This window comes from Oncorhynchus clarkii, chromosome 26 (genome assembly GCF_045791955.1).
Source record: "Oncorhynchus clarkii lewisi isolate Uvic-CL-2024 chromosome 26, UVic_Ocla_1.0, whole genome shotgun sequence".
Classification (NCBI taxonomy): domain Eukaryota; kingdom Metazoa; phylum Chordata; class Actinopteri; order Salmoniformes; family Salmonidae; genus Oncorhynchus; species Oncorhynchus clarkii.
In genome coordinates this window covers 14,791,834-14,805,659 of record NC_092172.1, presented here as the reverse complement: position 1 = coordinate 14,805,659, position 13,826 = coordinate 14,791,834, and the positions used below count along the sequence as shown (strand labels likewise).

The 13,826-nt window shown below is 43.8% G+C and overlaps 1 protein-coding gene across 4 annotated transcripts in view; it reads left to right on the top strand.

Moving 5' to 3' along the window:
• Nucleotides 1-912: 912 nt before the first annotated feature.
• The window catches only part of LOC139384945 (SH2 domain-containing adapter protein F-like), a 131,029-nt gene continuing 118,115 nt past the window's right edge, over nt 913-13,826 (top strand). Inside the window, exon 1 of one of the 4 annotated variants that reach the window (XM_071129888.1) lies at nt 913-1,537. In XM_071129888.1, coding sequence (XP_070985989.1) covers nt 1,133-1,537 — 405 coding nt within the window. In that variant the 5' untranslated portion in view covers nt 913-1,132. The remainder of the gene's footprint in view (nt 1,538-13,826) is intronic. The other 3 variants (XM_071129887.1, XM_071129886.1, XM_071129885.1) reach the window with 3 other exon arrangements.

Genomic DNA, 13,826 nt, shown 5'->3' with positions numbered 1-13,826 from the left:
ATCTTACAGATATTAATTACAGAATTTCCCCTCTGTTTGTGGGAGCATAGCCCAATGCTCTAGTCTAGATAAACGTTGCTGTAGGGGAGGGATTTGTGGCGGGACTGTAGTGCCTGCACTAACCTCTTTCTCCTCACTGGTAATTTGCAATGCAATCAGATCAGGCTTCAATGGCCATCTGGAGGTGAAAGCAGTTTGCATGAGTAGGGCATTTTACCCTTCAGTCCAACTGTACTGTAATTGAACAATCCTTGGTCTTGCATATACACATGGGGATGAAGAGGGACAAGGAACTCCCATGGTACTGAAGGCAGCCTCCCTGTACTTCACATGATTCTCATCCACATTAATCATTGAATGAACTTTTTTGGCCTTGTCTACAGTTTGTCATTGTATTGCACTTCATTTGTACACTAGTTGGCACTGTATGATGGGTCACTTTCACATGTATATGCACACAGGTGACCAGGAAGTAGGAATGCACTGGTATGGAGTTCTTGGTATGTTCACTGTTTGCACCTTGGAACAATTATATGCTACAGTAAACAGGTCTGTCTGTGGATTTTTTTTCTCTGTTGCTTTTAAATGGGCAAAACACCCAACCAAGGTCTACCACTAAATAGCCGTTATGCACGCGTTTAAACATTTTGTAATCCCACATGTTAGTGGCTCGGACTTTTGACTAAGTTGTCCACTACAACAGCTGGAGCATACTATTAAGAAACAAACAAGGACAATGTCACGACCTCACGGTTATTACAAGTAAAACCAATCATTTAGTAGGCTAAATTAACATCAGTCCGGTAGGTGGCAGTGAATGTTCTCAGGTATGAGGACAGGGGAACGTATCCCACGCTTGCAAAAGCGCTCTCCCATGTTGCGGAGAGAACTCGCCACAGTCAAGAGCGCTCTGCTGTCAGAGCGAAAGTGTCAGAGTTGCGGGAGCTCAGAAAGTACATGTGGCTGTGTTCTCTTGGTCAGCGCAGTATCCACGGACAGAGTAGGAGCTGTAGAAACATTTCAGAAGCCAGTCGAGGTGACCTATAGAAATACAACGCTCAGGAAAAGAGGTTATTGTCAGGAAAGGTGAAACGAAATATTTATATAGACTTGTGAGCAATGCACTGGCAGCATGGCCAGATGGTTCAGGGAACACCTAGGATTCAAAACTACCAAAGCACCACCTCCGGCGCCCCCGAAACCGGACTACAGACATTGTCACGCCGCTGTGACTGGTACGCCTGGCTACCAACATCCAAGCCCCGCACAGCCGGACATTCTTGCTGCTTACAAACTACAAAAGGAACTGGACTTCGAAGATCCGTACACGGGAGGAAATATTTCGTTTGGAACTGGTCTGGGCTGTGGGGGGTCACCGGACATAAAGTATGTGTCACCAAAGCACCGGCTTATAAAGGTGGAAACAATCGAGAAAAGCAACTCTGCTCCGGGCAGCGGTATCGTTGCCCAAGCTGTTGCTGTTGGGAACGTTAAATCTCCCACGTCACCGCCTCCTGAAAATGAGAATAAAGAAAAGGTACGTTTTTTAAACATGTATTTTTGCCTTTAGCCTACCCCTCCAATATCCAACACCAGTAACATTGTAGCATATGTTCCGTCATAGCCTACACAAATTTGAAGAAGTCTAAATTACAATCTATCCACCTAGGTTCAATTTAAAGAGATGGTTCAATTGTCATGTGATGTGGGCATTTACATTTTCACTATTCAAACGCATTGGTTAAAATTGTTAGTGTTGGATCAGATCATGTTCCGTCATGTGAGGACTTACTCGAACAGGGAATGGATCATTGAAACCGGCAGGACTACACTGAACAAAAATACAAGTGCGACATGCACCAATTAACGATTTTACTGAGTTCATCGGTTAATTGAAATAAATGAATTTGTCCTAATCTATGAATTTCACATGACTGGGAATACAGATAGCTTTTAAAAAGTGGGGGCATGGATCAGAAAACCAGTTAGTATCTGGTGTGACCATTTGCAGCGCTACACATTTCCTTCCAGTTGATCAGGCTGTTGATTGTTGTCCCACTCCTCTTCAATGGCTGTGTGAAGTTGCTGGATATTGGCGGGAACTGGAACAAACACTGTCATACACGTCAATCCAGAGCATCCCAAACGTGCTCAATGCGTGACATGTATGAGTATTTTCCGCTTCCAGGAAATGTGTACAGGTCTATGTAACATTGTGCACTGGGCCGGCAGGGTAGCCTAGTGGTTAGAGTATTGGACTAGTAACCGAAAGGTTGCAAATTCAAATCCCTGACCTGACAAGGTACAAAATCTGTCATTCTACCCCTGGACAGGCAGTCATTGAAAATAAGAATTTGTTCTTAACTGACTTGCTTAGTTAAATAAAGGTTTTTAAAAAATCATCATGCTGAAACATGAGGTGATGGTGGGTGGATGAATGGCACAACAATGGGCCTCAGGATCGCCTCATGGTATCTCAGTGCATTCAAATTGCCATTGATAAAATGCAATTGTGTTCATTGTCCGTCGCTTATGCCTGCCTATACCATAACCCCAGCGACCACCATGTTCACAACGTTGACATTAGCAAACCGCTCACCCACACGATGCAGTGTTCAGTTGTGAGGCTGGTTGGACATACTGCCAGATTCTCTAAAATAACGTTGGGTGTGGCTTATAGTAAAGAAATGAAGATTTAAATATCCCCCGGCAACCGCTCTAGTGGACAGTCCTGCAGTCAGAATGCCAATTACACGCTCCCTCAACTTGAGACCTCTGTGGCATTGTGTTGTGACAAAACTACACATTTTAGAGTGCCCTTTTATTGTCCCCAGCACAAGTTGCACTTGTGTAATGATCATGCCGTTTAATCAGGTTCTTGACAAGTTACACCTGGCAGGTGGCTGGATTGTCTTGGCAAAGGAGAAATGCTCACTAAGGGGATGTAAAGTACATTTGTGTACAACATTTGTTTTGTGCGTATTCAGAATTTTTGGGATCCTTTATTTCAGCTCATGAAACATGGGACCAACACTTTTAGATGTGGTTTTTGTTCAGTGTAGTTCTTTCAGGTGTTTATCAATGGCTGGGTCAGTCGGACAGACAGCAGCTGTACAATACATGCAAATCTTTACTGAGCGTTTGGTTACATTGGATGAAGAAGTGTAGTAGCCTGCATGTAGGTAGGTGAAAGGAAGATGCATGCTGTCTTCAAGTATGACATTTATTACAATATTTTAAACTCTAACCTTTCTGTGAAGGGATCGTTCTGGATGTTGGCAAAGAAGCCCTTAATCATCATCTTCCCCAGTCAGATGAACACGTGGATCCCATTTTTATTTAATTAGGCAAGTCCATTAAGAACACATTTTTATTTACAATGTCTCTGCTTCCAGTGTGAAAAAACATTGAAATGCCATAAAATCTCTTTAACAAAACATTCCAGTGACATAAAATGGGGGTACAAACTGGCCTTAACCATTTATTTAATTTACCCTAAACAAAAGAGCCTACATCAAGTACACTGAACAAAAATATAAATGCACATGCAACAATTTCAAAGATTTGACTGAGTTACAGTTTGTGTAAGGAAATCCGTAAATTGAAATACATTTCATTGGGCCCTAATCTATAGACTTCACTGGACTGGGAATACAGATCTGCATCTGTTGGTCACAAAACAAGGTAGGGGTGTGGATCATAACCTGTCAGTGTCTGGTGTGACAACCATTTTTACCCCATGCAGCACAATTTATCTCCTACGCATGGAGATGATCAGGCTGTTGATTGTGGAATGTTGCCCTACTCTTCAATGGCGGTGCGAAGTTGTGGGAACTGGAACATGCTGTCCATCCAAAGCATCCCAAATACACTGAATCGGTGACATGTCTGGTGAGTATGCAGGCCATGGAAGAACTGGGGCATTTTCAGCTTCCAGGAAGTGTGTACAGATCAGATGTACATGTTCCATCATGTGGGGACTTATTCAAACCGGGAATGGATTGTTGAAACCGGCAGAAGTACGCAGTGTATATTTCACTGTTCTCTCACACCTTTGAACTGGGCCTGTGTGAAGGTGCCCCAGTGCACGTTTTCAAATAATCCAAACCAGGTTCATTCAACTCTCTGCTCACCAAGCAAAATCTACACTTTTACAACTCTATCATCTCTACCCTAGTCTACTCTTGTCCCTGTCATCAACAGAAATAGTGTGTGGACCAGAGACAGATGGGGGGAAAAATGATTATGCAGTCAGTCAGTGTACACCACGTGCCTTGAAGCCTACTGCTTTTTAGGAACACACTGGTTCATTGGAAGAAACCTGAGACATTCAATGCCAGTGAGGTTAAGTAAGAGTGTGATTCTGTTTATGAATGTACATGCCTCTCCCTCCAGCGCAGGCAGGGGAGGAGGACCCAGGAAAAGTGTGTGTGTGTGTGTGTGAGAGAAAAGGTGCAGAAGTATTTCTCAACATTGCCAACACCCATGCTGCATAACTCAGTCTACTACTCTCTGTTCTGAAGCACTAACTAATCACCTGTTGCCAGGTATTTGTTTACTCAAGCTTACTACGTCAGACAATATCATAGTAGTTTAGTTAGAGCACAGCCAAAACCTTATGCAAGTATGCAAAGTAGTGCTACACGTTTACAATTCTGTTATGAAATTCCTTAGTCCCTTAAACAGGTTACTTCCTCTCTCCACACTTCCTGTTGTAAGGTGCGGTCTGTTCAGTGTTGATGGTGCTTGCCTGCCGTTCCATAGGAGCTTTTTTTGTTTCAGTTCAACCAATGGTCATAAAATATGCCAGTAAGCAGTGTCGTTCAGCAAAGGAACATGGCAATTGGCTTGAAAAACCTCCATATAATAATTGTACAGTGATTTGTCTATTCAGAAATTGTCTTCTAATTTCTGAAAGTAGTTTCTCGTATGCAGTTGCCATCACATTTAACAATGCAAGGTTTTTTGTATTTTATGATAAACAATGTTCCAGAGCTGACCAAATTAAAATAACAGGAAACAAGACTGTTTCCTCACAGCAACTGACTGCTGTTGGCTAATTAAACGGATTACCGCTGTCTCCTGTTAATTGGAGTTTATTTTGATCTTGGTTGTAAATTAGGGATGGCATTCTCAAGCAGGAAAATACTGTTGCCTCTGTCTACCCCCTTTTTGCACTGGGCACATGTTGGAGGAGCTGGCAGCCAGGCAGATTGTTCTGTAACATGGTTTAAAAATGTTGCACTCTCAAACATGAACATGACGATATGCTGAAATTGTATCACATCCATGTGAGGGGTGGGTGAGTTAGAGGGATTCTAAGTCAGAAGACTGGATTTTTGTTTAGTACTGTGGTGAAATGTGTGTGGGGGGGGCTAAGTAATAAAGAGAGCAGACAGTCCCCACGAGAGTTTAATCACTAGGCAACACAGGCCTTCAACCTTACACATGCTGGCTTTTCCGACAGACAGGCCAAGGTAATGTTGTCAGGTACTGTTCCAGAAGGATCCATTGTCTAGACCCCTGTAGGGTCTGTCTGCTGAGATGCACAACTGACGTTGGTGTAGTGAGAGTGAGAGACCCCAAGTGTGATGGTTATGAAACGACATGTGGAATAGCCTATTCCTTTTCCAGTAGAACTACCTGTAAAAGCAACTAGGCTTATCAGGTGTTACGCTGTATGTACTACGCAAGTTTTTCGAAGACGGTCAGCATAATTTTGTGTCAGTTTTGATGGTGAGGATTTTCTATTATAATAGCACTAGCCTCTGCCCTTGTCAAATTGCAGCTGATGATATGACTGTTCTTCATCTTTTGGTAACGGAATTACAAAAACAAAGTGTCACTGTTACCAGACTTTGCAACTGCACTGTTCTTCAAGTAAATGTGTTTTTGTAAAAGTTTCCGTTAATTGTTCAAAGTAGTCCTTGTGCACAGAGTTGTATGGTTTGTGTAACTTTGCAACCAAAGGTTTCTGTTTGACATACATTTCAAAGTGAAAAACCGGAGTCTCAGCATCACTCTGTTACTGTGGAATTGCCCCCTACCAACAACCCAGATGTGTAAAATCCTTGCTGCAATCCTTCCTTACTGTGGGAACATGATTTTCAGCTGGTAAAACGGTAAACGGTATGTGTTCTCTGTGTAGACAGGCCTTGAGTATCAGGCAGTTCATCTTATGATAATGCTACATTTCCAAACAGCCTAGTTCTGACAAGCTGTTATTTATTAAGATATTTCACAGTTTGTAACGTAGTGGCAGCATATCAAAGAATGCTAGGATTCTGATCTTAATTGCATTTCTTCCACTGAACATGATCTATCGTTGACCTCACAATCTCTATGTATGGACACAATACAGGAACTTAATAGGCTAGTCAATTGTACTGGCTGGAGTGAAGTGTTTGAATGCTGACTATAGGAGGAGCGAGAGCTAGGAAGAGAGGACAACACCACTGTCTTGTTACAGACCCAGCCCCATTGATGTTTTAATTACTTGACTAGTGGATGCTAATTATATAACTGCTTATCTAATGCTTGTGCTGCCAATAGCAGAGTCTATACCGTCTAGTGTTTTGTCTAATCTCAACCCTCAAGTTTTTTATTCAGTTCAAATTGTATATGTGGGGTGGGTGGGGGGTGAAAGCCTTAGTTCATCAATGTATGGTGATTACATGAGACTTAGGCCTGCCCCATTATGTCCATTCTGATGCACTCTATCATGGACTCTCCTTTATGACGACGAGCACATAGGAGCCAGCCACAGGTTAGAGCCCCAGCTTGATTGTTTATTTTTTTTTACGTCTTGTTTTCCTGTTTTATAACGACAAGACCGTCATGGTAGACGGAGATGTTCTGTAATTATCCAGCTAATTAAACTCTCTCATCATCGCTCTTCCCCCTGGCATGGTCTGCTCTACTCGACTCTGCACTAACTAACTTCTCAAGGACACATGAAAGTGATGCCAGGCACAGCTTATGAAATGTGTAAACAAAAATAGTGCATAACAGTCTCGCTTATAAAATCATGTGGCTAAATATATTGCTGTGTGGCTTTCTGAATTCATAAACTGTCCTAGACACCAGGGTTGCTCTGGCCTTGAGACCCCATGCAGCCGTGTTTGGGCCATGTTATAGTTCCCACCATGGCGGCAGGGTAGCCTAGTGGTTAGAGCCGTTGGACTAGTAACCGGAAGGTTGCAAGTTCAAACCCCTGAGCTGACAAGGTACAAAATCTGTCGTTCTGCCCCTGAACAGGCAGTTAACCCACTGTTCCTAGGCCGTCATTGAAAATAAGAATTTGTTCTTAACTGACTTGCCTAGTTAAATAAAGGTGTAAAAAAAAAATGGCCCACGGAAGCTGTTGAGTGAATGGGGCCTCTGAGTCCATAAGCTGGTTTCCGTACACTATCTATGTGTAGAATCACGCAGTATAGGATCATAAACACAATACAGGCAGCTGTCCCACAGCCAGCTGTGATTTAGATTTGACAGATTTATTGCGTGGTTATTTCCTTTTTCTTCCATGTACTTTTCAACAGCCTTTGACTCAGCGGTTCATAAAGTCAAGTGATGCATTAGCGGCCAGGGAGCCATGGCTGATTTGCTTTGTCATTAACATGTTTTATTCCTGTCCTTGAGACCGATTCCTGTCTCAATTGCCAATCTCGGTTGTCATCCCATTTCTACTCATTCTTTCATTTCTATGCTTTGTCTTGCCCTGCACACGCATGGCGTTTCTCTACATGTATATTTGAGCGTGTTGGAATGATGACTGCTTCAAGTGGGCATCAGCTGCCTGAGCCTCCCCAACGCTCCCCAGCCCAGATCACATCTCAGCTGCCTGAGCCTCCCCAACGCTCCCCAGCCCAGATCACATCTCAGCTGCCTGAGCCTCCCCAACGCTCCCCAGCCCAGATCACATCTCAGCTGCCTGAGCCTCCCCAACGCTCCCCAGCCCAGATCACATCTCAGCTGCCTGAGCCTCCCCAACGCTCCCCAGCCTAGATCACATCTCAGCTGCCTGAGCCTCCCCAACGCTTCCCAGCCCAGATCACATCTCAGCTGCCTGAGCCTCCCCAACGCTCCCTAGCCCAGATCACATCTCAGCTGCCTGAGCCTCCCCCACTCTCCTCAGCCCAGATCACATCTCAGATAATGGAATCAGAGCAGGCGCTGTGAGCCAATCAGGTGTTCTTTAGCCGAGTCCTTGAAGGGACAGTTGTGTGTAATTAGCTTACGAGTAGCGTCTCAACAGCGCGTGGGGGTTTGAACCGACGCTCTTTAATTTCCCATGGAATAAACATGCTGCGGCTTTACCACGCGTCCCTTTGTCTTCTGGTCTAATCTGGTTTGATGTTTGATGGTCTGATTGAATGTGTGTGTTTTCCCTCCAGCAGCTGTGTGTGTATGTGGGTAAATCAAGGCTGTTTGACTGGCCTCTACATTAGAAGTGCTTGGTGTTCTGACCTTTCCTCATTCCCTCACTATCTCAAAGTTTTGACTCTGGCATTCCTGATTCAGGAATGCAGGGAATGCTGTTATCACTTTGTTGTTCTGTTTTCTACTCTGCTCCTTTCCCAGTCCTTGTAGTGATAGGAGAAATGTCGGACGTAAACACTACCCGGGCATCTGACCTCCTGGACGGGCACCAGAATCCATCATGTGACGCGTCTCTAGACGTATGAGCAGATGGAAGCGTGGGTGTCTCTCTTACTATCAGATGGAAGCTGACAGGTTTTGATAGCTGGCTTTAGCTGAATGTCAGAGCATTACAGGAAGTGCACTTCTCCTCCCACTCCCACCTCCACACAAACACACGCCTGTTTACTTACACTGTATCGCCAAGGAAGAAGTCTGAAAGGAATTGCTTTCTAAGTGTCAAACCTGAAAGGGGTTGTAAATTGCTGCTTAATTGTCTGCTATGTGAAAGTAATTTCCAGATGTAACACCCATGGGAGGTTAAATGTTCTCTTCCATTCTTAAAGGGATATTTCTGGTACACATGGAATATGGTCCAGTCAAACAGAGTAGAGGGCACAGAGTACAGTAGAAGTTAAAACATGCTGACCCTTTACTTTTAACGCTCGACAGAGTTTTAAGAACACAAATAACTATACAGTTTGTTTTTTTTAAGTATGAGTTCATGATGACCAGAGAGCCTAGATAGCGAGCGATACTATGTGGAATTGAAAGCTAGTTAGATCCATAGTGGGGGACAACATTTAGATTTTTCATTAAAGATTATCAATAAAACATTTTATTATTATGTTTGCTGGGTATGTTTCACAAGAAAATGAAAAAAATAGTTGTTGATTGCTATGGATACGCTACCCCATAATTACAGCTGAGCCTGGTCTAAGATGGATTGCTTTGGCGCAGCATCTCCTTGTAGTCCAGTTAGAGGACTGTTGGGTAGTTCGTAATCATGTTGTTGTTTTCTGAAGCGTCTAAGAGGGCCCTCTATTTGTTGAACTCTTCAAGGTGTCCCAGCTGCCTTGGCAACTGCCACTATTGTATTCATGCATTTCCAGGTGGACTAGGCAGCCATGTTTTTTCTCTCTCCTAACAACAATACCCTTCTGTGGTGTTTTATGGGTGTATCATATTCTGTCCTTAACAGTTGCACAGGGAATCAGTTAGTTAGGATATGCTTTCTAAATTCCTATGGCCCAGGCAGGAATCCTGGAAGTGTTCTTTAGGAGGAAGGAACCTAGAGCTCTGCTGGTGCTGGGCCAACACAGCTAACTTTAATTACACCCCGCCTCAACGCACCAGGATGATGTCATTCCGCATGGGGAAGATGACTACACAACAGGATCACATGGAGGAATCACACGAGGACAAAACTCAGTTGTGAAATGTTGATCTGGTCAGGAAAGAGATTATCCATTGATACTGATGTGGACTGTTTGTAGAGGTTTATACAACTTTATAATGACATGAATTGACTGTTTTTGAAAGCTGAATGATGCATAGCATACCTAATTCTCAAAATACTGAGTAGCATATGGTGTATGACTAGAGGTTTACAATGGGTTAGGAGGAGTCTTCACCTGCTTTTAGCGGTTAGTGCGTTGGGCCAGTAACCAATAAGTTGCTGGTTTGAATACCCAAGCTGACAAGGTGAAAAATCTGTCAACGTTCCCTTGAGCCAGATTTTTAATTTAACTAGGAAAGTCAGTTAAGTACAAATTCTTATTTACAATGACGGCCTGCCGGGGAATAGTGGGTTAACTGCCTTGTTCAGGGGCAGAGCAACATATTTTTTACCTTGTCAGCCCGAGGATTCGATCTAACAACCTTTTGGTTTCTGGCCCAACGCTTTTTTTTTCCTAAAGAGGGTTAATGTAGCTGTTCCACTGTGTATTTCTCTAGGCTTTCAGCTGTATAACCTGCATGGTTCATGTGAACCCAACAGGTCACAGAATGCCTGGCCCTGTATATGCAGGCAGTTATTGGCCACTGTAGTCAGGAGAGTTGTCTGTGGACACATGGCACTTTTTTTTAACGACACAGTGTAGTAGAGCCTGTAAGGGAAGCCCTGGTTGGTGAGCACAACGTCAGACACTGATTTTAAAGGAACCAAATTGAGCCCTGAGGTTTCATTCCATCTAGGGCACGTACAGAAAGCCTGTGTGAAGCACTGGTATCTTTTAACCGTACCGCTGGTGGCTAACAGTAGGACGGCCCATAACCTCAACTCTGAGTACACCAAACACTGCTGATCTTCCCATGTAGTTGGCCATATTTGACCTATGCTGGGTTTTCTGTGTGTAGCATAGGCATTATCCCATGGTGTTTTAGATGTAGTGTAGAGGGGAGTTAAGCTGCGCTGTTTCTCTATTTACTATCTGGGAGGTAGAGTGGATCTCTTTAAGGTCTGTGCCCTTCCTTCACAGTGGAGCTGACCTATGATAACCTGTGCTCACTGACAGGTGCTGAGGCTGGAGTGTGTGTGTGTGTGTGTGTGTATCTGCCACTGGGGTCGTGGTCTCCATAGCCACAAGCACCGCTGGGGAACTAGCCAAACCTCTCATTGTAGACTGGATGGGCACTGATGTCTCTCCTGGGCTTCGTAGGACACAGATCTTGTTAGGGGTTAGAGGTTAGAGAGTTTGCCCTGCTGTTTTCCCTTCCATAATACCCTATAGTTACTACTGTTTGACATGTAACACTGTTTTATTACTCTGTCTCTAGGTGTAGGCCTAATATAGTTCAGCCACCATATAAATTGCTTGGTGCAGTGATTGGACCAAAGGTAAAGCAACCAGGCCATTGACTGTCTGCTTTTGTTTGGTGGAAAATAAGGAACAAGAGGGTTGCTCCAGGATTAAGGAAGTGCTCCCTTCCTGACGGGAAGTGTTTACAACTTGGTGACGTTCCCTTTTGACTGGGGCTGGGCAAGTCTCCGCTAGCTCTCCACTCTCAAACAGTCTGGGAATGTTGACTCTGCTCTCACATCTGTGCTAAAATATAACCAGGCAGGGTTAATATTTCCTCATGTTGTAAGCTTGAGAAAACTGTACTGTGATTGTGACATTGTACTGTCAATACAAAGCTGTGGTGTCGTGTTCTGTTAGGGACCTCCTAGTCAGGTCAGGCTGCAGTGAAGTCCGTGTAAAGACTCCTTCCCTCTCTCCCCTCTCTCCTGCTATGGGAGGTGGAAAGCCCCGTAGCGATGGCAGGGTGACAGACTCCACCCTGCCTGCCTGCAAGTTCTATTGACAGTCTCCGAGCTGTTGGGTTTGACGTGCTGCGTTCTGTGTACACGCTCACCACACAAAGGCTATCTGAGGCCCCGTCGCTTCCGACCGCAATCAAGTCATCCTCCTCACGTCAAACTTCCCTGCTTTGTTTATGTACAGCTGGCTCCCGGGCCTGCCTCGTTTTGTTTTCCCTACTCCATATAAATCACACACCCAAATCGAAAGGTCATGCCCATTGGATGCACATTGTTGTTTTTATGTCAAGCGTTACTTTTCGTAGTTATGTCATTTGTCTCCTGTCCTTCCCTAGCATAGCAAACCACAATTTACCAAAGGCTGTTTCTTGCAAACAAAATGACTGTAAGTGTGTGTGTGTGTGTGTGCCTCAGCCTTTTATGCCTCTAGTGGACCATCAACGGGTCCATTCCTCCACACAACTTAACCACTACTCCCTCTTCCTAAAATTCAAAGAGTCATAAATCTATTTCAGAGGGAAAGAGAGCAGAGAAAGGAAATTGGATTTTGTCAAGCGTATCCTCAAGTGTTAATCTTGAATATCTGTTGAATATGAAGAGTGCCTGAATGTGGACCAGCCACCCTCCAGCCGAGGTCCTCCGTGTGCTATAAGGGCTCTCTGGGGAGAAGGTGGGACTTAGTCACACTTGAATGCACAGAGATATCTGAAAGAGTTGAAAAGAGACATTCTTTCATAGAAAGGGATGATCGGCGAAAAAAGGGAATAAAATAGGGGCTCGTACAGAAAAGGCAGAGTACAGCAGGTTTTCCTGTGAGACTAGGAGGATGGTGAAGTTAGGTGATATTACATTGGAAGTAGAGAAGCACCTGTTCAGGCTCAGTAAGCTCAAATAAAATGAAAATGGTTCATTTATTTATTATTATTTTTAAGGCTCAGCCTCAGTGATTGCTGCCCTGCTGTCCAAAGTGCTTTCCTGTTCATGCCGCGTGCCTCTTGGCTCGGCGTTATGTTTATGTTTTGTTTTGTGTCACTCGGGTTTCTAGAACCTTGGAATGAGAATAGAAAGTGCTTTAAAAAAAAACGAATACAGAACAAGTTTGCGCAGTAGCTCCCTGGTAATATTTTGAGGACCCATATGCCATTTGTCAGAGAAATGACTTGCGACCTTGACTCTCACTTCAGGGATAAAGAGAAAATACATAAAGCTGATACTGTGGCATACTGTCAGTGTATCATTATTTTTTCACTAACTTTCAACTGCATTGGTAAAACATCCTGACAAATGTAGAATGCATTGTTCATAGCAGGAATATCCTGTTTTTTCTGAAGGGATCATCAGCGTGACAAGCCATGAAAGTACAGATCTTCAGTATACAGTCAGGGGAAAAAAGTATTTGATCCCCTGCTGATTTTGTACGTTTGCCCACAAAGAAATGATCAGTCTATAATTTTAATTGTAGATTTATTTGAACAGCGAGAGACAGAATAACAACAAAACAATCCAGAAATTTGCAAATAAATTCATAAAAAATCCTACAATGTGATTTTCTGGATTTTTTTCTTCTCATTTTGTCTGTCATAGTTGAAGTGTACCTATGATCAAAATTACAGGCCTCTCTCATCTTTTTAAGTGGGAGAACTTGCACAATTGGTGGCTGACTAAATACTTTTTTGCCCCACTGTAGATGCCCGTCTGAAGTTTGGCAATTAACATCTGAATGATTCAGAGGACAACTGGGTGAAAGTGTTGTGGTCAGATGTTACCAAAATCGAGCTCTTTTGGCATCAACTCAACTCGCTGTGTTTGGAGGAGGGGGAATGCTGCCTATGACCCCAAGAACACCATCCCCACCGTCAAACATGGAGGTGGAAACATTATGCTTTGGGGGTGTTTTTCTGCTAAGGGGACAGGACAACTTCACCGCATCAAAGCGACGATGGACGGGGCCATGTACCGTCAAATCTTGGGTGAGAACCTCCTTATCTCAGCCAGGGCATTGAAAATGGGTCGTGGATGGGTATTCCAGCATGACAATGACCCAAAACACACGGCCAAGGCAACAAAGAAGTGGCTCAAGAAGAAGCACATTAAGGTCCTGGAGTGGCCTAGCCAGTCTCCAGACCTTAATCCCATAGAAAAT